General features: G+C 43.8%; 1 protein-coding gene across 1 annotated transcript in view; it reads right to left on the bottom strand.

Moving 5' to 3' along the window:
• The window catches only part of LOC137376556 (arginase-1-like), a 49,419-nt gene that overhangs the window by 2,649 nt on the left and 22,673 nt on the right, over positions 1-24,097 (bottom strand). The window contains exons 5-7 of the mRNA XM_068045322.1: positions 21,110-21,204; positions 11,804-11,908; positions 11,466-11,602 (exon numbers count right to left, since the gene is read on the bottom strand). Of these exons, the coding sequence (XP_067901423.1) occupies positions 11,466-11,602; positions 11,804-11,908; positions 21,110-21,204 (337 nt within the window). The remainder of the gene's footprint in view (positions 1-11,465; positions 11,603-11,803; positions 11,909-21,109; positions 21,205-24,097) is intronic.

Raw genomic sequence — 24,097 nt, 5'->3', positions numbered from 1 at the left:
CTTGATCACCAGGCATTGTGTGTAAGAGGAGCATTCTAGAGTAAAGGCCTGCTTGGGTATAAAATTGAAACCTGACCCGACCACAGCCAACCCGAACCCGACCCGGGCGAGAGTACTTTAATTTTTTTTCGCTCCCAGCCCGACCGAATATCGCAGTAAATTTAATGATATCAAACATGTTATTGCGCTCTACCTTGTCCAAACAGTAATACTGGTGAACCTGTTCATCTGTTCTGGCAGCAGGCTATTCCTGCAGATGGAGTTGTGGGGAATCATGGGTGAGCCTGATCCCGTCACCAGGAGCCAACCATCACGACCCCCCACCCCCAACCAACCCCCACTTTCACACACGATGGTTTTCTCTGCATCAGGGGAAATCCAAATCCTGACGAATGTGTTATTCTCACCAAAGGAATTGCCTGTCATAATGAGGAGGATGAATTAACGAATGCCGTTCTTGTGTTGCTCAGGCCTCCTGGGCAGAAGGCCACTGTATCAAAGATGATGCTGTATAAGCATTCAGTAAATATTGCCTCTTGCATTTTCCAGTTATAATTTCAGTGCTTTTCATCATCTTTGTGATTGGTGCTGTGGCGTGGCTATCAAGGTTATCTGCATGTTACCTTCCTTTGTGTCCATGTGAGCTTCAGAGTGAAGAGTGGGTATAATCAGCTCTGTATCAATGTTTTATCAGTGAATCTTGGCTTCATCAGCTGGGGTGGTGGAACTCTCCATCAGTATTGAATTTTATGCATACACTTTGCATCAGAGATACAGGTCCAAAGTTTGAAAAGAAAATGTTGGCTAATAATAATGTGCATTTATATAGCACTGTTAATGAAAACCTCCCAAGCGCTTCACAAGTGTGTTATTGGACAAAATGTGACACTGAGCCACATAAGGAGATATTGGGACAGGTGACCAAAATCTTGGTCAAAGAGGTGGGTTTTAAGGAGCGTCTTAAAAGGAGTCAGAATGTGACATTTTACTGTTCTGCGATGGGTTCAGTATGTTAAATAAAACAGTGATCTATCTATTTGCTGCTGTTTGCTTTTAGCTTCTAATTGTATTAATAAGCCTGATTAATAGTTTTCAGTTTCAGACACTGGTGTTATTTGTCTGTCAGTGGGAGCGAACAAGACAGCAAAATAATAACTTGGACATTTTCCAGTGGATATTTCATCGGCAAAAGGGTTCATTGTTCTCCCTGTGACCCATTGTCCCAGAGTCCTTTGGAAGCAGACTTTTGGAGCATGAGCAAAAGTATCTGGAGTGCATCCAGATCATATTGGTTACCTTGGCATCTATTCACATACCTGACTCTGGAAGAATTCAGACTGACTATATTTTTCCCTTAACCCAATATTGAAATAACGACGGAAAAGTGAAGAGGCTAAATAACAAGTTGAAGTCTGAGCTGTTGTTTCTATTTTAAAAACGTGAGAGGAAAAATGATAAAAAATAATTTCTTCAAAGCGTTATTTCTATGCCCCACCATGACCACAATTCCTATTTGTACTCGTACTGCATTTAGCTGCAAGGTTGTTCTCTAATGGAATGGAAGAAATGTTCTCAGTGTGTTAGGTGCAGCAAGCTCTGCTTGTTAATTGCTGTTACACACTGGACTGTCTTGTTCCTCTATAAGATTACAGTTCAGTCTCAGAAGAGATAAAAAATCCCAGAAGCCCTGATTTGAAGTATTAAAATGCAAAACAAATAATCTAACAGCGATCAAATACAGTTATGTATTTATTGAACATCTTTCAACTCCTTGAGTACTTAAAATTAAAGATCCTAACTGTAGGAGCCGAACTATGTTTTTGTAGATAACTTTCAAATACACACAGTATTTCTCTTTTCTGTCAGAAATATCAGCCTGTCTCTTCCAAGACTTTCAAACAATGCTTTGACTCCCTCATGATTTTAAGCAGTCTTCTCATGCGTCTATCCATTTTCTCTCTACAAAGAAAGACTTGCACTTCTCTAGTACCTTTCACAACCTCACGACATCCCAAACTACTTTCCACCGAATGAAGGACTTTGTGAATTGTAGTCATTGTTATACAGTAGGAAACGCAGCAGTCATTGCCCACAGCAAGCTCCCACAAACAGCACTGTAATAACCAGATAAAACAGAAAAAAAAGCATCAAAACGTATATTAAAAAGAAAACAAATAGCCTACTCCAACGAAGCACCCAATAGGCAGTTAGGTGAACATTTGATTTAGTAGTCTCAGTTACAGATATAGCAAGTATGTAGTCTCAGTTACAGACATAATTTATCAAACCTTTTCTCTTTTTTTAATCACGTAAAAAAAGAATAGAGTCAACACTGGAAGGCTTAAGGGCAGTCCTCTACTGGTCGATTGCATTCTGGCAAGCAGTAGCAGCAGTGAGAGGAACTTCAGCATAGCTGGAAGGACAAAGTATCCTTCTAGCCAGCCTGGCCAATTTAGGGTATGCAAAACTGTGTTCCTTCCACCAGCCCAACAGATCACGCTCATTTGCCATCACCAACACAGTAGGCCTCTGTGCTGCGTACTGCTGCACTTCATCATTTGTGTCCACTTCTTCATGAACAGTCTCCCATTCAGCAAATTCGGTCACTGCTATTTTTGGCAGTTGTAGGTTCATCGTCAACCACTTTTGTTTTCCTTCACAGGGTCTTCGGTTTTAAAGTTGTTGATAAGTCTGTGCACTTCAGAACAAACTTCTTCCCTATCATGGCCAGACAACATTCGCAGCTGATTAAATTTAGGTCAGAGAAATGTCGCTATCTTGTGTGCATCATTTACTTCAACTTTCTTCAGAAGCCACTCTCTGTGCGATTGCCTGACAACTGCTTGCAATAGAGTATCTGAAGAAAGCGGCATACAGAGTCGTTCAAGTTTCTCAAACCACGGAATTGCCAGATTCAATGTAGGATGCTGGTGTCCCTGGAGTTCCCTCTGAGCTTCATAAAATGGCTGGAGGAAATCAACCAAAGACTGCAAGACATTGGGGGCGATGTTTTCCAGCCTGGAGTTTTCCCCACGCTGTTCCAGTTTCTTGTGCAGCTCATGATAAATATCCTGAATTGAATTCAGTGTTAGATACACAGTACTACACCTAGTTTCTCCCATTGGATTTACAGTTTTAGACAACTGTGCAGCAAGACCAGACTGTTCAACGTATGTCATCAAGGCTTTGGAATGAAGTATGTTTCTACAACATCCGGAGCTTCAGAAGCTAATTCCTTTGGATCAAGTGAATGTGGAAGGACCATGTTATATAAGTGGTCTTGACAATCCAGACGTTGATATGGTCTAAAAGCAAGCAATATGTTAGCGCCTTGATCTGTCACCCAGACTAATTTATCTAAACTTGCTGGGTCAAATCCAAAAGTATTCACTGGCAGCTTTAAAATCTCATGCCTGATGTTTTCGCCAGTTTTGGTGTCCTCCAGTGGAAACATTGCTGGTGTTAAAACTTTGGCATTAAGTTTAAAATCTGCTGTGATGTAATGACAGGTTATCGACATATAATGGATTTTACGGTAGTCATCCGTCCACATGTTAGTTGTCATTCCCACATTCACATCCTTCAGTATGTCAGTAATCTGAGAAATTAGTTGTTTGCACTTTTCTTCGGCCACATCACGATACCTTCTTGAAACTGCACTTGGATTTGGTAACACACTTGATGCTGATGCTTGACTGTATGTAAAACTCATATTGATAAGCTCTTGTGCTAGCTCAACAAACCCTTCACTAGAGAGAGTTTGGAAAGGTCGAATATCCTTGCAATAGAGACTCACGCATTTGTCTGTAATTGCTTGTGAGCAGGTATGTTTTTTTCGCTCATCTGTACAAACGAAGTTAGGTACAACTGACTTGGCCCTGCTGCACATTGAGTACAACCTTTTTCCATGTGCCGCTGCAAAGATGAATTTCCCCTCTTTTTGCTTTCATATTTTAGTAGAAGTTGGCAAGATTTGCATTGTACAAATCCATTGGACCTTTTACGATCATGGAAAACAACAGCGTTGAAATGTTTCCAAATGGAAGATTTACCTTTTCCGGCTACAGGACTTTCCACTGCTAAACATTCTCCAGTAGACAGCATTCGTTTCGCATCCATAGTGTACTGTAGTGTAGAATCACTTTTGGATGCATGGAAGCTACAGCATGACGTCATAGAGACGCTCACTGCAGAGTGCAGACTGTACGTTTCCTGCCTTGACCTTAATGTTGCATGGAAGATTACTTCCCGGAGCCAGCACTGTCCGCGACCCGAGCCTGAATGCTGGACTCAGAATATAGACCCGACACATGTAGTCGGGTAGCCAGGCTTTATTCCAGAGACTGCTAAGGTGATACAATCCAAAATGTGGTCAGACCAGTTAGTCACATGACTAACCTGCTTGGTAACCTGTTTTTTTTACAAACAGATTGAACTCAGGGAGTGTCTGTTTGCTCCTGGACGGAGAAAATCTCTCCTGTCTGCTCCTAACTCTTTCTCACAAGCCTCTGAATCCACTGAAGACACATGAATCTCAAGAGAGAAAAGTCTCCTACAGCGAACAAGGTTGAAGAATACTGGGCCCCAACAAAAAACAAGATCTACCTACAATCAAGGACTCTACATGCAGTGAGCTCAAAGAACCATAACAAAAACTCTTCAGATATTACCTCAAACCTTTCCACTTTATTTCTTCTGCTCTTTTCTGTCTTTATTTGCATGTGTGCATCGCGTATGCCTGGTAGCCTGGGCGCGTCGTGTATCCGTAGGTGTCAACCAAATTACAGTTTAAGTTTAATAAATTTCAACTTTTCTTCTTTAAAACCTAAGAAAGCCTGTTTCTGCTGGTTTCTTTGCCTTATAATTGGAAAGCGGTGAACAAGGATTCACCAAGGGGGGAGCTAAAAACAGTGTGTTTAAAAATAAAACCCTGTTACGGTAAGACCAGGTGAATGCTGCAATGGAACCCTAGACCTCTTTCTCACCTGGTCGTAACACATATGAAAGTCTAATTGGGAACTGGTTTCTCCCAAGTTGAAAAGGCTTACATCTGATGGGCTCAATATTATTCGAGGACTAATCACTCAATTGAAATCTGCCTGTTATAATTTCAGTATCTATTATCAAAGAAAGCAGCTTCCTAACTACCAATCTTGTTCCATTACAAAGTCCTTATTTAGGATTCAAGTTTTGTAGCAACATTAGAAATGCTCCGTTCATGACTCTATGCTTGTGCAGTGGTATGCCCATTGGAGTTAGACTGTTTAGAAACTCTGGAGGGTACAGACTGCTATCATCTTCTTTGTCTATAGAGACGATATTGATGTATTCTTTTAATTCACCTGACTGCTTTACTAAAACCTTTTCACTCAAATCTAGTGAATCTTCATTTTTAGCGAAAGGAATAGCTTTTGAATAATAAATGGTATCAAATACATCAATGCTATCACAAAATAGGAAATCAGTACAATTTGTCTCCTCGGAAAAACAATTCTCAATTGCATCTCCCAATTTTCCAACCCATAGTTTTAGAAGCCATACTGCAAGCACTTTCTTGTTGGGTGTTAGATTAGATTAGATTAGAGATACAGCACTGAAACAGACCCTTCGGCCCACCGAGTCTGTGCCGAACATCAGCCACCCATTTATACTAATCCTACACTAATCCCATATTCCTACCAAACATCCCCACCTGTCCCTATATTTCCCTACCACCTACCTAGACTAGTGACAATTTATAATGACCAATTTACCTATCAACCTGCAAGTCTTTTGGTGGTGGGAGGAAACCGGAGTACCCGGAGAAAACCCACGCAGACACAGGGAGAACTTGCAAACTCCACACAGGCAGTACCCGGAATCGAACCCGGGTCCCTAGAGCTGTGAGGCTGCAGTGCTAACCACTGCGCCACTGTGCCGCCCACATTACTCTCAGGTTTTCTTTAAGTTTGAATTTCCTCAGTTCTGGTCATCTATTGCTTTTGTTAATACAACTTCCTACAATTATCTTCTCAACACTCTAGGGATAACCAGTAGGAGTTGTCAAAAAGCACCTCCTAGCAAAACAAATTTCCCCCCCGAATATAAAATCATTATTCATTAACTCTTTAAATAATTGCCGGATCGCCAGGAAGCAACATGTTGGCATAATTGGAGCTTCAACCCATATAATAAGCTTTGAATTTCTAGTAAGTTCTGCTCCCCTAGAATTTGCTTTCAATTTACATGTTGAAGATTTGTGAATTGGTATTGGAATTTTAAAAAGTGTGATGTTTGACCTCCAATGTGCAGAGTTGAGGCTATGCCTGGCAGAACAACATCTCTTTTGCCTCATATCATACGTGTTCTAAGCAAAGGTTTTCCCTGTTCCCGTGGGACCATCCAAAAAGAATGCTTTGCTTTCGCCTTCATAGGCAGCATGGAAGACCTAGCAATCACTTCTCTGAAACACTCACATATCTCAAAGTTTAATTGAATGCAATAAATGGATTTGGGTTTAAAAAAAATTTCAGTGCCCCCAAAAATTAAATGTGCCCCATGTGCATAATGCTCACATATTTCAAAAAAGTTTAATTTAATGCACTAAACAGAATTAGGCTTGAAAAATGTGCAGCAGTTCTCCACGTGCCCCTCGTGTCTCCTCACGCACTACAGCAGAGACTGGCAAAATTTTTGCGGTCAAAGTAGTATCTTTATTGCAACAGCACTTTTCAAATTCAAGATTTCTAGTTATTCTTTCAAAGACTTTTAACAGAATCAAAATTTCTGACCCTGGAAAAAGCTGCATAAAGCTGTGCATGTGTACGAACAATGGCTTTGAAATAGCACCAAAAAGTAAACCCATCCCATGTGGACAATGCTTACTTATCTCAAGTGTAATTGAATGCAATAAATGGAACTGGGTTTTAAAGAAATTGCAGTTAGCAATCACTTCACTAAAACAACATTTTTCACCTCTGTCAATTTAATGCATTACTCTGAAATAATTCTACAGCTTTTGCACTCAGCTAGCCAGTCTGTAGCCTCCTTATAAGATTCTTAGCTGCATGGGAGAATATGTAATAAGGAAAGGCCAATAATCCCCTGTAGTTTGCACTGTTCCTGACTCCCCCTAAAGACAAAAAAAGATTTGCATCTATTCAACACTCTCATGTCTTTCAAATGTCCCAAAGCACCTTGCATGGAATTAATTATCTGGTGCAGTTCTGTGAGATAAAGTGGGGACCGTTTTGTGCACAGCAAGGTTCCACAAACTACTGTGAGGAGTTTTAAAAATTCAGTTAGCAACCACTTCCCTGAAACATCATTTTGACGAATTTGGATTTCATTTCCACTACTCAGATCCATCCCAGTCAAAAATGGAGCCGAAAACTAATTGTGCCTCTGCGTGTGCCAGGTATTCCCACCAAATAAACCCACCAACAGACACACCCCTTGACCAATCAAGACAGTCCAGAAGACAAACCTGCATATTATTATTATACATTAGTCAGCACAGCTTCAAAGCGCCCCTGCAGCGCAATGTCGGCAAATTCCTGCTGGTACTGGCACTCGAAGCTGTCGCCCACCTCCCGGAGGACGCAGTGAGCTTTCTCAGTGGCGATGATGGGAGCTGATGAAATGTTTTATTACCTGCCCCCCTTCCCCCCACCCCCCCCCCCCCCACCCCCCTGCTCCCTCTTCCCAGCTCCCCCCTTGCACCATCTTCCCCTCACACCCCCTCTCTTGCCCCCCGGCAGCCCCCTTCCCAGCTCCCCCTCGCACCCCCTTCCCTCCACCTCCTCCCACCGTCATCCACCTATCCCTGAGCAGGGGCCCTAACAACCTCACTGCCTCGTGGGCGTCTTGGGAGAGACCAAGGCTAAGGGAGTAAACCCTAACAGAAAATCCAGAGCGGAACCCCGAAGGCGGTCATGTGTCACCTTTGGTATGTTTCCGGCAGTTCCTGCAGCCATACCAGTGCCAAATGCCATGCTCTGCACTCCTTTGCACCCCACCAGGAAGGCCAAGAGGGGGGTTTTGACGCTTGGGCAACTCACAACCTCCATACATCCGCCCAGGCATGCGCCATGGGGCGGTCACTCCATAGTCACCTCACAGCGACCAAAACAACACGAAAGACAGCAGTTACGGGTTATAAGTCCAGCTCAGTTGACGTAGAGATTGGGCGCCATGGGTTGCCTTTGTTGGTGGGAGAGGTCATCGGATCTCACTGGACAGTTACCTCCCGCCTCAAACCAGGCAGCCCCCGGTCAGTAAGGTTCTGTCCTGCCACAGTCCACCTGCTTCAATGGGTGCTTGGAGCTCAGGGTCATTGCCCGACAAGTGGACTGTAACACCGCACCAAACAGCAAGACAAAAAAAGGAAAGAACGTACCAGCTCTTCGTTTTTCAAGCTGGAACATCAGAACAATGTGTCCTGACCTGTCGGAAGACCACCATCATTAACAACGAGCTCAGTAGACTCAATGTGGGCATTGCAGCACTTCAGGAGACACGCCTCCCTGCGAGCGGATCTCTAAGAGAGCATGACCACACCTTCTTCTGGCAGGGTAGGGATCCTGAAGAACCAAGACAGCATGGAGTGGGCTTCGCCATCAGAAACTCTTTGCTCAGCATGATAGAGCCACCTTCAAATGGCTCGGAAGGCATACTGTCCATCCGACTGCTCACCGCCTCTGGTCCAGTACACCTACTCAGCATCTATGCTCCAACACTCTGCTCCCCACCTGAAGCTAAAGACCAGTTCTACGAAGAACTCCATAATATCATTAGTAGCATCCCCAATACCAAACATCTATTCCTGCTTGGGGACTTTAATGCCAGGGTTGGGGCCGACCATGACTCATAGCCCTCCTGCCTTGGGCGCTATGGCATTGGAAGGATGAATGAGAATGGACAGAGACTGCTTGAGTTGTGTACCTATCATAACCTCTGCATCACCAACTCCTTCTTTCATACTAAACCCTGTCACCAGGTTTCTTGGAGGCACCCAAGATCACGTCGTTGGCACCAGCTGGACCTCATCATCACAAGGCAAGCCTCTTTAGACAGCGTTCAAATCACGCGCAGCTTCCACAGTGCGGAATGCGACACCGACCACTCCCTGGTGTGCAGCAAGGTTAGACTCAAACCAAAGAAGCTGCATCACTCCAAGCAGAAGGGCCGCCAGCGCATCAACACTAGCAGAATTTCTTATCCACAGCTGTTACATAAGTTTCTAAATTCACTTGAAAATGCCCTTCAAAACACTCCTACAGGGGATGCAGAGACCAAGCGGGCCCACATCAGAGAAGCCATCTATGACTCAGCTATGACCACCTATGACAAACGTGTGAAGCAGAATGCAGACTGGTTTCAATCTCACTTTGAAGAGCTGGAACCTGTCATAGCTGCTAAGCGCATTGCACTGTTGAACTACAAGAAAGCCCCCAGCGAGTTAACATCCAAAGCACTTAAAGTAGCCAGAAGCGCTGCACAAAGAACAGCCAGGCGCTGCGCAAATGACTACTGGCAACATCTATGCAGTCATATTCAGCTGGCCTCTGACACCGGAAACATCAGAGGAATGTATGATGGCATTGAGAGAGCTTTTGAGCCAACCATCAAGAAGATCGCCCCCCTCAAATCTTAATCAGGGGACACAATCACTGACCAACGCAAGCAAATGGACCGCTGGGTGGAGCACTACCTAGAACTGTACTCCAGCAGCAATATCCTGGGACTGAGGTGACTGACCTCCGACAACCACAACCATCTTCCTTTGTGCTAAGTATGACTCCAAGCAGCAGAGAGTTTTCCCCCGATTCCCATTAACTCCAGTTTTGTAGGGCTCCTTGCTGCCATACTCGGTCAAATGCTGCCTTGACGTCAAGGGTAGTCACTCTCACCACACCTCTGGAGTTCAGCTCTTTTGTCCATGTTTGAACACAGGCTATAATAAGGCCAGGAGCTGAGTGGCCCTTGCGGAACCCAAACTGAGTGTCAGTAAGCAGGTTATTGCTAAGCAAGTGCCGCTTGATAGCACTGTCCACGAACCCTTCCATCACTTTGCTGATGATTGAGAGTAGACGGATAGGGTGATAATTGACTGGGTTGGATTTGTCCTGCTTTTTGTGGACAGGACATACCTGGGATGTTTTCCACATTGCCGGGTAGATGCCAGTGTCATAGCTGTACTGGAACAGCTTGCACAAGTCTTCAGTACTATTGCCAGAATGTTGTCAGGGCGCATAACCTTTGCAGACTGGACTCATCGTCCCACTGGAGGCCTTGCCCAGGACCAGGGTCTTTGACAGTTAAGTGCTGGGAGTGGGGTGGAGGGAGAGGAGCCCAATACAAGGCCCTTACTGATGCTATGGGCCATTATGGCAATTTCCTGGTGCCTACCATCAGCTTCGCCATGGCAGTCGTTCAAAGTGGTGGTAACAGGCAGATAGAAGAGAAATCGACCAGGAACCCAGGCCCCACCATTTCTGCCATCTATACACAGTGAAAAACATGGAGCGCTCAGCAACAATCTTCGTTGGGGGGGCTGGGGGGAGGGGTGGAGTGCAGGTGGTAAGGAATGCATGTCAGCCAACAGTAAGGCTCACTATCTGACTTTTCCCTTGTGGTCTGCTACAATTTGGAATTGTTGAAAAGCACAGTGGCGCAATGGTTAGCACCGCAGCCTCACAACTCCAGGGACCTGGGTTCGATTCTGTGTACTGCCTGTGTGGAGTTTGCAAGTTCTCCCTGTGACCGTGTGGGTTTTTGCCGGGTGCTCCGGTTTCCTCCCACAGCCAAAGACTTGCAGGTGATAGGTAAATTGGCCATTATAAATTGCCCCTAGTGTAGGTAGGTGGTAGGGAATATGGGATTACTGTAGGGTTAGTATAAATGGGTGGTTGTTGGTCAGCACAGACTCAGTGGGCCGAAGGGCCTGTTTCAGTGCTATATCTCTAAATTAATATGGTCCAATGACTAGACATGGACAAAGATTTTTCTAAAGTTAAATTTAGCTTGTGTCTATTTCGGTTTCTATTAGTGTGCTATAATTCTCTTATGTTGGTTCTCTGTGCAATGAATTCACTAATTCTGTGCTTCCATTGGAAAGAAAAAAAAAAACTTGCATCTATTGGTGATTTGCATTTACTATGTCAACTATATCAGTTGACAGAAATATAACATCCCTAGAAAATTTAAACTAAGCTGATTGTGTAGAGGAAGCTTAAAACAAAGCAACTACCAGTCCCACAGATGATGCAGCATGAACCGAAGATAATGTTTTGCTTACCTAGATTTTTCTTTCCATTTCCTTCTTGAACAACCACAACTACCCAAGTTCTGGTGTACTCATACCCAGCAAACTGGTTTGGGACCTCTAAATGTCAATGTCTCCTTGAGTTTCTCAATTTGCATAATTTATCCAATGGGGCCAATTATATTGACAACTTTTTCTATCATTTTCCTCTTTCCCTTACCTGTTTTATGGATTTCATTTGCCACGAAGATACCTTGTTCATAGGTGAGACCTCCCTCTACAGGGGTTCCTGTAGCAGGTGCCAGAGTGGGATCAAATCCATCAATGTCAAAACTAAGATGGATTGGCTTTTTTACTCTAGAGAAAGTTAGATATTAAATCAGGTTGAGAGTTTATTATAAATATGTTGACACCCAGTAAAAATGTTATAGAAACTGTTAAGCCTCGGTGAAACACCTTAAGACCTTTTTAAAATATTAAAGTCTCTAGATAAATGTAAATTGGTATTTTGTTAATTTTCTAGACAGCAAATGAACTCCAGGTTGGTAAAATCCATACCTTGAATACAAGTAATCACTGGTTATCTCCATGACTTTCTGTATTCCCATGTGATTCACATCTGTCATTGAGAAGAATTTAATTCCCAATTTCTTTATAATATCTCTGAAAAAAAGTCAATTAGTAAAATTACTTAAAGTATAGCTAAAGCAATATATCAGCAAAGAATGTTAACGCACAGAAGGAGGCCTTTTGCAGATCATGCCTCTTCCATTTCCCCATAACCTTTGAAATATACCTTTTTCAAAAATGTATCCACTTTTTAAAAGCTATTATGGATTCAGCTTCCATCATATTTTCTGATTAGGTGTTTGGAATTTTAAATGTTTCTGCATAAAAAATACTCCTAATCTTGCCCTTCATTCTTGTAATGATCTTAAATGGATGACTTCTGGTCAGGACTACAACAACTAGTTTTTTCCTATGTACTTTATTAAAACCCATCCATATTTTGAACGTATTTATCAGAGCTACACTTACGCATGGTGATGGGTTTCTGTGCATAACAAACATGAGACTGACTATAAAATATAGTCCAGAACCATCCCCTCTCTTGTGGGGCTTGCTATGTACTGGCTAAAAAAAAGTTCTCCTGAATGAATTTTAAGAATTCTGATTGTTCTGTGCCTTCCACACTAATTCTATCCCAGTTAATATTAGGGTAGTTAAAATCCCCGAGTATTACTGTCCTATTGTTTTTGCACCTGAGAGATTTGCACATGTTTTTGCTTTTCTATCTCCCTCTGACCGTTAAGTCTATAGTACACTCCCAGTTGTGTGACTGCCCCTTTTTTGTTCCTTTGTTCAACCCACATGGCCTCATTTGATGATTCTTCTACTACATCATCCCTCCTCACAGCTGTATATTATTTCTTTAACCAATATTGTGACCCTCCCCTCCATTTTTATCCCCCTATCTTGTCTGAAAATCCCGTCACTAGCCATTCTTTCAGCCATGTCTTAGTAACAGCTATATTATACTCCTGCATGTCAATCTGTGCTCTCAGCTCACCTGCCTTATTCCCTAGGCTTCTTGCATGAAAGTATATACCATTTAACATTGCCAAAAACCCATGTTGCTTATTTTCTAGCCTCTGCCTTCCAAACAGGCTTACTAATTTTCTGCCTTCCGTTTCCAACTTTTCTCCCTTTTGAATATACACTCAGGTTCCCATCTCCCTTACCAATAGCACTAGCAAACCCCCTCTGCGAGGATATTGGTCCCAGCTTGCACAGGTTCCATCTCCCCTAGAAGTGGTCCCAATGCCTCAAGAATTTAAAGCCCTCCCTCCTGCACCATCTCTCCAGCATGTATTCATCAGCTCTATCTTTCTATTTCTGTACTCAAGCACATGGCACCCGGAGTAATCTGGAGATGACAACCTTTGAGGTTCTGCTGTAGCTGCTCTGTGACATCCTTGACCATACCAGAAAGGGCACATACCATCCTGGAGTCACGTCTGCGACCACAGAAATGCCTGGCTGTTCCCCTCACTATCGAATCCCCTACCACTATTGATGTTCCACTCTTCTTTCCCTGGGCTGCTTCTCGCTCTCTCTCCCTCAGTCCCCTCTCTCTTCTCAGTCGCTGCAGCTCAGTCTCCAACCAGGTTTGTGGCTGCCACTGCTGCTGGTGAGTTTGGGCTGCCGTTCTCTCTCCCCTGCTTTAACCTCTCAGTCGCTATGCTTAGTCTCCCACCAGATCTGCTGTTATGGAAGTCACTGAGCCTCTGTGCAAAGTGAGCTAAAAATACATTCCATTCTTTCTTGCCGGAGCGAAGCAAGAACACAGCTTTACCAGGACTGCAGGCTTCCATATGGTGCCATTGACTGCAAATGCGCCGCTTTGCAGGCGCCACATCAATTCTGAGATGCACCGCAACCGGAAGCGATTCTACTCCCTCAGTGTCCAGCTGGTATTCCATTTTGGAGGTTGATGAGGCTGGTTCCTCCAGGGAGTGCAGACAGAGCCAAGCTTCTGGCACCGCAAGCAGCCTGTCTGCACAGGAAGGGGAAAGGAGAGGAAGAGCAATAGTAATAGGGGATTCTATAGTCAGAGGAACAGATAGGCGCTACTGTGGCCATCAACGTGACTCCAGGATGGTGTGTTGCCTCCCTGGTGCCAGGGTCCGGGATGTCACTGAACGGCTGCATGGCATCTTGAAGGGGGAGAGTGATAAGGCAGAGGTCATGGTACATGTTGGTACCAATGACATAGGTAGAAAGAGGGATGAGGTCTTGCATCAAGAATTCAGGGAGTTAGGCAGTAGACTAAAAAGCAGGACCTCTCGGGTTGTAATCTCTGGATTACTCCCTGTGCCACGTGCTAGCGAGTATAGAAATAGGGGAATAGCACAGATGAATGCGTGGCTTAAGAGTTGGCGCAGGAGGGAGGGTTTTAGATTCCTGGACCACTGGGACCATTTCTGGGGAAGGTGGGACCTGTACAAGCGGGACGGTCTACATCTGAACCAGAGGGGGACTAACATCCTTGCTGGTGGGTTTGCTAGTGCTGTTGGGAGGAGTTTAAACTAATTTGGCAGGGGGAGGGGACGCAGACTCCTAGCAGAATAGGGACACAGCTAAGCACAGGAAAGCAAACAAGTCAGAGGGAATACAGTGGAAGTAAGGTTCAAGGGAGTAAGACCAGGATGGAAGGTCTCTAATGCCAGGAGTATTGCAGGTAAAACGGATGAGTTAAGGGCAATGATTGACACGTGGAATTGTGATATAGTAGCCATCACGGAGACATGGTTGAGGGAGGGGCAGGATTGGCAGCTCAATATCCCGGGATATAGAATCTTCAGGCGAGACAGAGGAGGGGGTAAAAGAGGAGGGGGCATTGCAATATTAGTTAAGGAGTCAGTTACTGCAGTAAGGAGAGATGATATCTTGGAGGGGGCGTCAAATTAAGCTTTATGGGTAGAGTTTAGGAATAAAAAAGGGACAGCCACATTGCTAGGTGTTTATTATCGACCCCTAGATAGCGGAAAATTGAGGAGCAAATATGTGCGCAATTTGCAGAGGTGTGTAAAAATAATAGGGTAATTATAATTAGGTGATTTCAACTTTCCCAACATTAATTGGGATAGTCATCGTGTTACGGGCTTAGATGGAGTGGAGTTCTTAAAATATATACAGGAGAACTTTTTAACTCAATATGTAGAGGATCCAACAAGGGAGGGTGCAGTGCTGGACATAATTCTGGGGAATGAAACCGGATAGGTGGTTGATGTGTTAGTGGGGGAGCATTTTGGTGATAGCGACCACAACATGGTACAATTTAAGTTTGTTATGGAGAAAGAAATAGACAAGTTGCAAAAAAAAGATTTTGCATTGGGGGAGAGTGAATTTTAGTAAAATAAGGCAGGATCTGGTCAAGGAAGACTGGAAAGAGTTACTTGTTGGGAAATCTACAGAAGAGCAGTGGGGGGCATTCAAAAAGGAAATGGGGAGGGTACAGGCCCAACATATTCCCTCCAGGGTAATAGGGAGGAGCAACAAGCCCAGAGAACCATGGATGACCAGAAACATTCAGGGTCTGATGAGAAGGAAAAGAGAGGCTTTTAGCAAATACAAGGACAGCAAATCAATGGAAGCATTAGTGGAATACAGAAAGTGTAGGATGGAGCTTAAGAAAGCAATTAGGAGAGCAAAGAGGGGATATGAGAAAGCTCTGGCTGGTAAAAGTAGGGAAAATCCCAAGATATTCCATAAGTATATCAATGGGAAGAGGACAACCAGGGAAAGAGTAGGACCCATTAGGGACCAAGGGGGAAATCTGTGGGTGGAGCCAGAGGACATTGGTAGGGTGTTGAACGAATACTTCACATCTGTCCTCACCCAAGAGAATGAGGATGTAGATATGGAACTCAGAGAGAGAGAGACTGTGAGGTTCTTGAGCAAACTGTCATAAGGAGCGACAAGGTATTGGAGGTTTTGGAAGGCTTAAAAGTGGAAAAATCTCCAGGTCCGGATGATTTGTGTCCCAGGATGCTGTGGGAGGCGAGGGTGGAGATTGCAGGGGCTCTGACCCTAATTTTTAATTCCTCTCTGGCCACCAGGGGAGGTGCCAGAGGACTGGAGAACAGCTAATGTGGTCCCACTATTTAAGAAAGGTTGCAGAGATAAGCCAGGGAACTACAGACCAGTGAGTCTCATGTCAGTGGTAGGGAAACTATTTGAGAAAATTCTGAAGGAGAGAATCTATCTTCACTTGGAGAGGCAAAATTTGATTAGGAATAGTCAGCATGGCTTTGTCAGAGGGAGATCATGCCTAACAAATTTGATTGAATTTTTTGAGCATGTGACCAGGTGTGTAGATGAGGGGAGTGCATTTGATGTAGTTTACATGGATTTCAGCAACGCCTTTGACAAGGTCCCACGTGGGAGACTTATCAAGAAAGCAAATACACATGGGATACAAGGTAACTTGATAAGGTGGATTCAAAATTGGCTTAGCTGTAGGAGACAGAGTGATGACAGATAGCTGTTTTAGTGACTGGAAGCCAGTGTCCAGTAGCGTACCACAGGGATCTGTGCTGGGTCCCCTATTGTTTGTCATTTATATAAACGACATAGATGACTATGTGGGGGGTAGGTTCAGTAAGTTCGCGGATGACACAAAGATTGGCCGAGTGGTTAACAGTGAGGTGGAGTGTCTTAGGTTACAGGAACATATAGACAGGATGGTCAAATGGACAGAAAAGTGGCAGATGGAATTTAACGCTGAAAAGTGTGAAGTGATACACTTTGGAAGGAGTAATGTGACACGGAATGGCCTGACACTGGGAAGTTCCGAGGAACAAAGGGACCTTGGCGTGTTTGTCCATAGATCTCTGAAGGCAGAAGGGCAGGTTAATAAGATGGTGAAAAAGGCATATGGGACACTTGCCTTTATCAATCGAGGCATAGATTACAAAAGCAGGGAGGTCATGTTGGAGTTGTACAGAACTTTGGTAAGTCCACAGCTGGAGTACTGTGTGCAATTCTGGTCGCCACATTATAGGAAGGATGTGATTGCATTGGAGGGGGTGCAGAGGCGATTCACCAGGATGTTGCCTGGGATGGAACGTTTAAGCTATGAAGCGAGGTTGGATAGGCTTGGGTTGTTTTCACTGGAGCAGAGAAGACGGAGGGGTGACCTGATCGAGGTGTACAAGATTATGAGGGGCATGGACAGGGTGGATAGGGAGCAGCTTTTATTTATTTATTTATTTAGAGATACAGCACTGAAACAGGCCCTTCGGCCCACCGAGTCTGTGCCAACCAACAACCACCCATTTATACTAATCCTACATTAACCCCATATTCCCTACCACATCCCTACCATTCTCCTACCACCTACCTGCACTAGGGGCAATTTACATTGACCAATTTACCTATCAACCTGCAAGTCTTTGGCTGTGGGAGGAAACCGGAGTACCCGGCGGAAACCCACGCAGACACAGGGAGAACCTGCAAACTCCACACAGGCAGTATCCAGAACTGAACCCGGGTCGCTGGAGCTGTGAGGCTGTTTCCCTTAGTTGAAGGATCAGTTACGAGGGGTCACAAGTTTAAGGTGAGGGGCGGGAGGTTTAAGGGGGACTTGAGGAAGAGCTTTTTTACCCAGAGGGTGGTGATGGTCTGGAATGCCCTGCCTGGGAGGGTGGTAGATGCAGGTTGCCTCATCCTTTAAAAAGTACCTTGGCACGTCATAATATTCAAGGCTATGGGCCAAGTGCTGGCAAATGGGATTAGGTAGACAGGTCAGGTGTTTTTAATGCATCGGTGCAGACTCGATGGGCCGAAGGGCCTCTTCTGCACTGTATTATTCTGTGATTCTGATTCTGGTGTATGACCACGTTCAACGCATCATGTGAGACAATATTCAGTATCCTGGCAGCAGTCATGATGTCTTCATTCTGTAGCAGTCAGCTGTTCCATCTGCATTTCAGCTACCACAACAAACCAGAGGGTGGCTACTGGGCAACAAGGGCTATTTGCTGACCATCTGGATCATGACTCAGGTGCGCAACCCAAACATATGTGGGCAGCATGCATATAATGAAAGTCATGCAGTCATGTAAAATGTGATCAATCACACCATTGGGGTGTTTAAACAATGCTTCCACTGTGTGGACTGCTGTGAAGGAATCCTACAGTACCAGGCAGAGCACAAAATTCGTCATGGACTGGTGCATACTGCACAACCTTGCACAGCCTTTCCCACCAGGTATATGCCAAACAGCTAAGGAGGAAGAGGAGGAGGAGGAGATTCTCACACAACATAGTAGCATGCTGCATATTGCACAAGCTAGCCATATAGAGAGGCCTGCATTTGGAGACGACATAGCAGCAGAAACAATCCTTGTCAGATGAGTAATACAAGGAGGAAGACTAGGAAGTAGCAGATGAAGGAGATGTGAGAGATTAGTTAATTGCTCAGCAATTCCGATGACATACTCAATATGAAAACGCAGAGTCACTTTCCGTAAGTTAGCAATCCTTATTACATTCATCATCACTCCCACAATCTGGATTTAAAAATATCTGAAATCATTTGGGCAACTTCCATATCAATAACATAATGACAATGCAAACTTGGAAGCTGCTATGAAAACACTGCAGACCAAAGTGTCAATAGTGATAAAGGTGATGAATTTAATTCCCATCAATTGCCTTCTGCTCAGTTCTCACCCAAATGTCAACCTATTGGTGCCTTTTTTCTAAGAATGTTTACTTCTATGAGGTGGTCCCCAATGACCCCAGCAAAGCTGGTGGAAGGCTGCGGTCATTCACATAGAGCCCTTTGAGATGCATGTAGCCAATGAGTTCTGGGTTCTCGAGCCTGTGAGGATGCGGCTGCAGACTGCTGCACCTTGACTGCTGTTGGGACAGTTTGGCCGAGCTGACTTGCTGGTACCCCGCTCTAATACGTTGCTAGTCTCACCTTCCCCATGGGTCATGACTTTGTCTCAGTGTTATGACCAGGTGAGAAAGAGTTCTAAGGTTCCCTTTCAGCCTTCACCTGGTCTTACTGGAACAGGGTTTTATTTTTAAACACACTGTTTTTAGCTCACCCTTGGTGTATCCTTCTTCACCACTTTCCAATTATGAGGCAAAGAAACCAGCACAAACAGGCTTTCTTAGATTTAAAGATGAAAGGTGAAATTTTATTAAACAAACTCTAATTCGGTTGACGCCTGCAGATACACGACGTGCCCAAGCGAGCATGCATATGCGATACATACATGCAAATAGAGACAGAAAAGGGCAGAAAAAATAAATTGCAAAAGTTTGAGGCAATATCTGAAGAGTTTTTGTTACGGGTCTTCGAGCTCACTGTAGAGTCCTTGATTGTAGGTAGATCTTGCTTTTTGTTGGGGTCAGTATTCTTCTTCAACCTTGTTTGCTGTAGGAGACTTTTCTGTCTTGGGGTTCATGTGTCTTCAGTGGATTCAGAGGCTTGTGAGAAAAGATGGGAGCAGACAGGAGTGATCTTCTTAGTCCAGGAGCAAACAGACACTCTCCCTTCAAACTCTCTGTGGCTGGTTCAAAAGAAAACCCTGGAGCAGCCAGGTAGTCATGTGACTAACTGGTCTAACTAGTCCTGGCCCTCGTGGATTGTATCCTCCTTAGCAGGCCCTGGAATGTGCTTCCTCACCTTCGATGTCTGTTAGTATGTAAATGTTTTTTCCAGCCATGGCTGATCTGTTTAAAAAATCATTTCCTCGCTCCAACAACAGTTAAAAATTAATGTGCCTCATTCTTGGCAGGTGGGGGCCTTACATGACACTCGGCTACTAATCTGCAGGGCTTCGTGCTCTGCTTGGATGAGGGTTATGTGCTGTTTTGTCCTGCAGAAAGAGAAGGCATGGGTTAGTGAGTGGCTATTGAAAAAGTAATTAGTGGTGTGCAGGCGCTATGCATAAAAAGCATGTGTTGAGAGGTGGAGAAGTTGCAAAATGAAATTAGGATGGTGAGGTGATGAATGTAAAGGCATATATGTGCAATGGGAAGTGAGGAGAAGTGCTGGGAGTTATTGTTTTATTTTAGAGATACAGCACTGAAACAGGCCCTTCGGCCCACCGAGTCTGTGCCGACCATAAACCACCCATCTATACTAATCCTACACTAATTCCATATTCCTACCACATCCCCACCTGTCCCTATATTTCCCTACCACCTACCTATACTAGGGGCAATTTATAATGGCCAATTTACCCATCAACCTGCAAATCTTTGGCACGTGGGAGGAAACCGGAGCACCCGGAGGAAACCCACACAGACACAGGGAGAACTTGCAAACTCCACACAGGCAGTACCCAGAGTTGAACCCGGGTCGCTGCAGCTGTGAGGCTGCTGTGCGAACCACTGCGCCACTGTGCCACCCATTTGTTGGTGGTTGTGCAAATGCTAGGACCTTAGAAGCAAATTCTGTTCGTGTATGATGTGAAGAGAGCAGAGGAAGAGGTGAATGTGTTTGAGTCAGAAAGACAGATGTTGCAGTATACCTTGTGACTGTATGCTTGAGGGTGGAATGGAGGGGAGGGGATTGTTGATAGTGATGAGGGAGGGGGTTAAGGATTGTCGCCAGATGCTGGAGTAAGTGATTGAGAAAAGAGTTGTACTCACCCTTGCTTGTGAGTCATTGAATTTCTTCCTACACTGTAGCCAGGTCCTGGGGGTGATGCTGCTGGCATTGATCTGGTCAGCCAGCTCTGTACAGGTCTGCTGAATAGTGGTCCTGGGGATGCTTCTGCAAGTGCTATGGAACAGTACCTTCCTTGTTGCCCTGATTTCCTCCACAAGGATCTCCAGAAAGGCATTAGAAAACCCGAAGGCAGTCCTCCGACTCTTTAGTCCCAGCAGAATAGCATGTAGTCTGGGAATGCAATCTGTCTCCAGGAAACATAACCTTGCTTTAAGAGATGCATTTCTGCTTTAAATAGGCCGCAGGAGGCCCGTCAAAAATTGCATGCATAAATTGCTCAGTATGCTTGCTTCTAGAAGAAATCAGGTGGGCAACCTGCCAATTATATTGAAATGAGGCTGAAAGTTGAAATCAGCCAGATATTACGCTGGCAACGTCATGGGAGCCTCCATAATAAATTTCTAAGAAGTACTACACAATTACTATAAATTAAACTACCATCTATTACAGGAAAATTAAATTCCCAACAACTACGGTACTAACTTAAACATAAGATTTACTAAATAGGTGACAATTGCTTCTAATATTTGATACTAACTCTAAATGAATGTTAAATATGAATTATACAAATTATAAATTCTCAGTATATCTTCAATTAAGAAACTTACTTCTCACCAGGATCCACCTCTCTCAGACCAATATAAACAATATCTTTTCCAGATAAACATGGTTCCAGCCAACTGAATCCTGGGACAGCTGGCATCTAAGATGGAAAACATGAAGAATGACTCAAGAGTTCAAAGAAACTTGGACCCAACAGCTAACAGACAGAAAATTGTTTTAGCTTGAGGTAACCTGAAAGTATAAGATTACAATTATCTTAAAGATTGACCACATAATTACAACTTCCCCATACTTCCTGGAATGTGGTGAACAAAGGCCAGACAAATTTGGTTGAAAGTTACTATATATATTGCACATGCTGTTTATTAATTTATCAGCAAGTGTTCCCCAGACAGCAATGGCTGCCCCTGCGGTATCAGCATTGTTTGCCCTCAGCAAACCCCTCTTCAGTTTCTGGAGAATTGAACCCGGGTAGCTGGAGCTGTGAGGCTGCGGTGCTAACCACTGCGCCACTGTGCCGCCCTCAGTCTGTATTGCAGAGTAACCCTATTCTCAAACCAACTCTACTTACTTCTCCAGCTCCCAAGTTGCCACAGTTTTGGCTGTGTAACCATAAATAGTATGAAATAAGTATTAAATAAAAATAAGGACAGAATGTATTACTTTAAAATGGTAATTAATTAATGTCTCCCGTTTCCATTTATTCCCTGCCCTCTAAACCTGCTTCACCTGAAGACTCCATGAGCAATGCCAAGAAGATCAACTACTTTTGTATAGGAAAAGTAATTAATAATTAATTTTAAATAAACAGTAAAGGGAGTCTGTGAAGTGAAATCTATCAACAAGGCTGGGAAATAAATGCCCCTAACTAGAATCAAAGGTTACTCTGGCAATTATTGTGTATTTTTCCTGTTGTAATACTTTTACTATTGCTAGTCTATTCTGTCAAGATCAAAGGATACAGTAAAGTAACTATTTTTGATGTGTGTCAAGTGTGTTTTGGCAACTGAATTAGAATGCATTCCATTCAGTGTTACGTGATAAATGCACTCAGCTAAGGGACAGCCAGGAAGTCCTGAAAGGTGATACCAGAGAGCACCAGGCTGAGAAAGATAGTTTACCATATAGCATGCAAAATATACCTACGTTGTTTGAGGCCTTTATTCATTATAACTGCAAAGCTTTTATATATAAATGATTGATTAATTTCCAAACAAGGATTACATATAAATGTAATTAGAAACCTTTCCTTGGATCACCGATTAGTTATTTTGAATTTTAGTAACTAGCGGTTGCAATTAACAATTACTGGTTTTGGCTCATTTACAGCAATAATATTTGCAGCTAAACACAGGATTGTAGGAGCACGTTAGAAGTCAACATAGCAGCAGCAGATGGTAGGAATTCCCATTGGTTCCTGACATCCAGCATAGCTGTGGTACTGGCAGGTAATTTAAAGTTTAAATGCCTGGAAGCCTGTGCAAATTGCAGTTTTACAGTAAGTCTGAAGCTACCAGCTGCCTCAAAAGGCTGGCTGCAACAAATAAACGAAAGCACCACATAAATGCAAGTACTTTCTTTTTCTATACTGAGGCATTTGGAAGACAAAATAAATCAAGAGAATGTTTATTAGCACCCCTAAACTCTGAAGTATATTACTTTCTTCATTATTTTATAATAGCATAATGTAAAGCTTATCCCTGTTTCCAAACTTTAATTGTTGTCAAGATAGGATAAGATTCGCCCAAAGATAGACACTTTTGATTATCAGGTGCCAGCCTTGACTCAGTGGTAGCACTCTTGCCTCTGAGTCAGAAGACTGTGAATTCAAGTCCCACTCCAGAGACTTGAACACATAATTTAGGGCTGACACTTTAGCTCAATACTGAAGGAGTATTGGGCTGTCAGAGGTGCTGCCTTCAGATGCGATGAGATGAGATGTGGGTACCAATGACATAGCTAGGACTAGGAAAGAGGTTCTGCATAGAGAGTATGAGCAGCTCAGGGCTAAAATTAAAAAGCAGAACCTCAAAAGGTAATAATCTCTGGATTATAACCTGAGCCATGAGAAAATTGACATAGGGTAAATAAGATTAGAGTTAAATGTGTGGCTCAAAGATTGGTGTGGGAGAAATGGGTATCAATTCATGGGGCAGTGGCACCAGTACGGGGGAAAAAGGGGGAGCTGTACCATTGGGACGGTCTTCACCTGACTGTGCTGGGACCAGTGTTCTGGTGAATCGTATAACTAGGGCAGTAGAGAGGGCATTAAATTAAATAGTGGGGGAGGAGGGATCAAATGAGGGAAGATGTGATAATTTTAAAAAAGAGAGGAGAAGGCAAGAGAACAAGGTTGCAATAAGGATAATAATAATCAGAGTGTGGCAGGAAGGGACAAAGCGTACAAACTTAAGAGTACACCAGCAGATAAGGCTATAGGTTGGGAAAAAGGCTGGGAACTGAATGTTCAAGGGTATTCGACATTTAGGAAGGATAGGCAAAAAGGAAAAAGGAGGTGGGTAGCACTGTTAATAAAGGATGTGATCTGTACATTAGTGAGATGATCCTAGGTCAAAGGATCAAGATGTAGAATGAGTTTGAGTAGAGCTAAGAAACAGCAAGGGACAGAAAATATTGGTAGGACCAAAAACAAGAAATGCTGGAATCACTCAGCAGGTCTGGCAGCATCTGTGTAAAGCGAAGCAGAGTTAACGTTTCGGGTCAGTGACCCTTCTTCGGAACTGACAAATATTAGAAAAGTCACAGATTATAAGCAAGTGAGGTGGGGGTGGGGCAAGAGATAACAAAGGAGAAGGTGCAGATTGGACCAGGCCACATAATGGCCACTATGTGGCCTGGTCCAATCTGCACCTTCTCCTTTGTTATCTCTTGCCCCACCCCCACCTCACTTGCTTATAATCTGTGACTTTTCTAATATTTGTCAGTTCCGAAGAAGGGTCACTGACCCGAAACGTTAACTCTGCTTCTCTTTCCACAGATGCTGCTAAGACCTGCTGAGTGATTCCAGCATT

Source organism: Heterodontus francisci, chromosome 13 (assembly GCF_036365525.1).
Source record: "Heterodontus francisci isolate sHetFra1 chromosome 13, sHetFra1.hap1, whole genome shotgun sequence".
Taxonomy (NCBI): domain Eukaryota; kingdom Metazoa; phylum Chordata; class Chondrichthyes; order Heterodontiformes; family Heterodontidae; genus Heterodontus; species Heterodontus francisci.
This window is presented reverse-complemented; position numbering and strand designations above follow the sequence as displayed.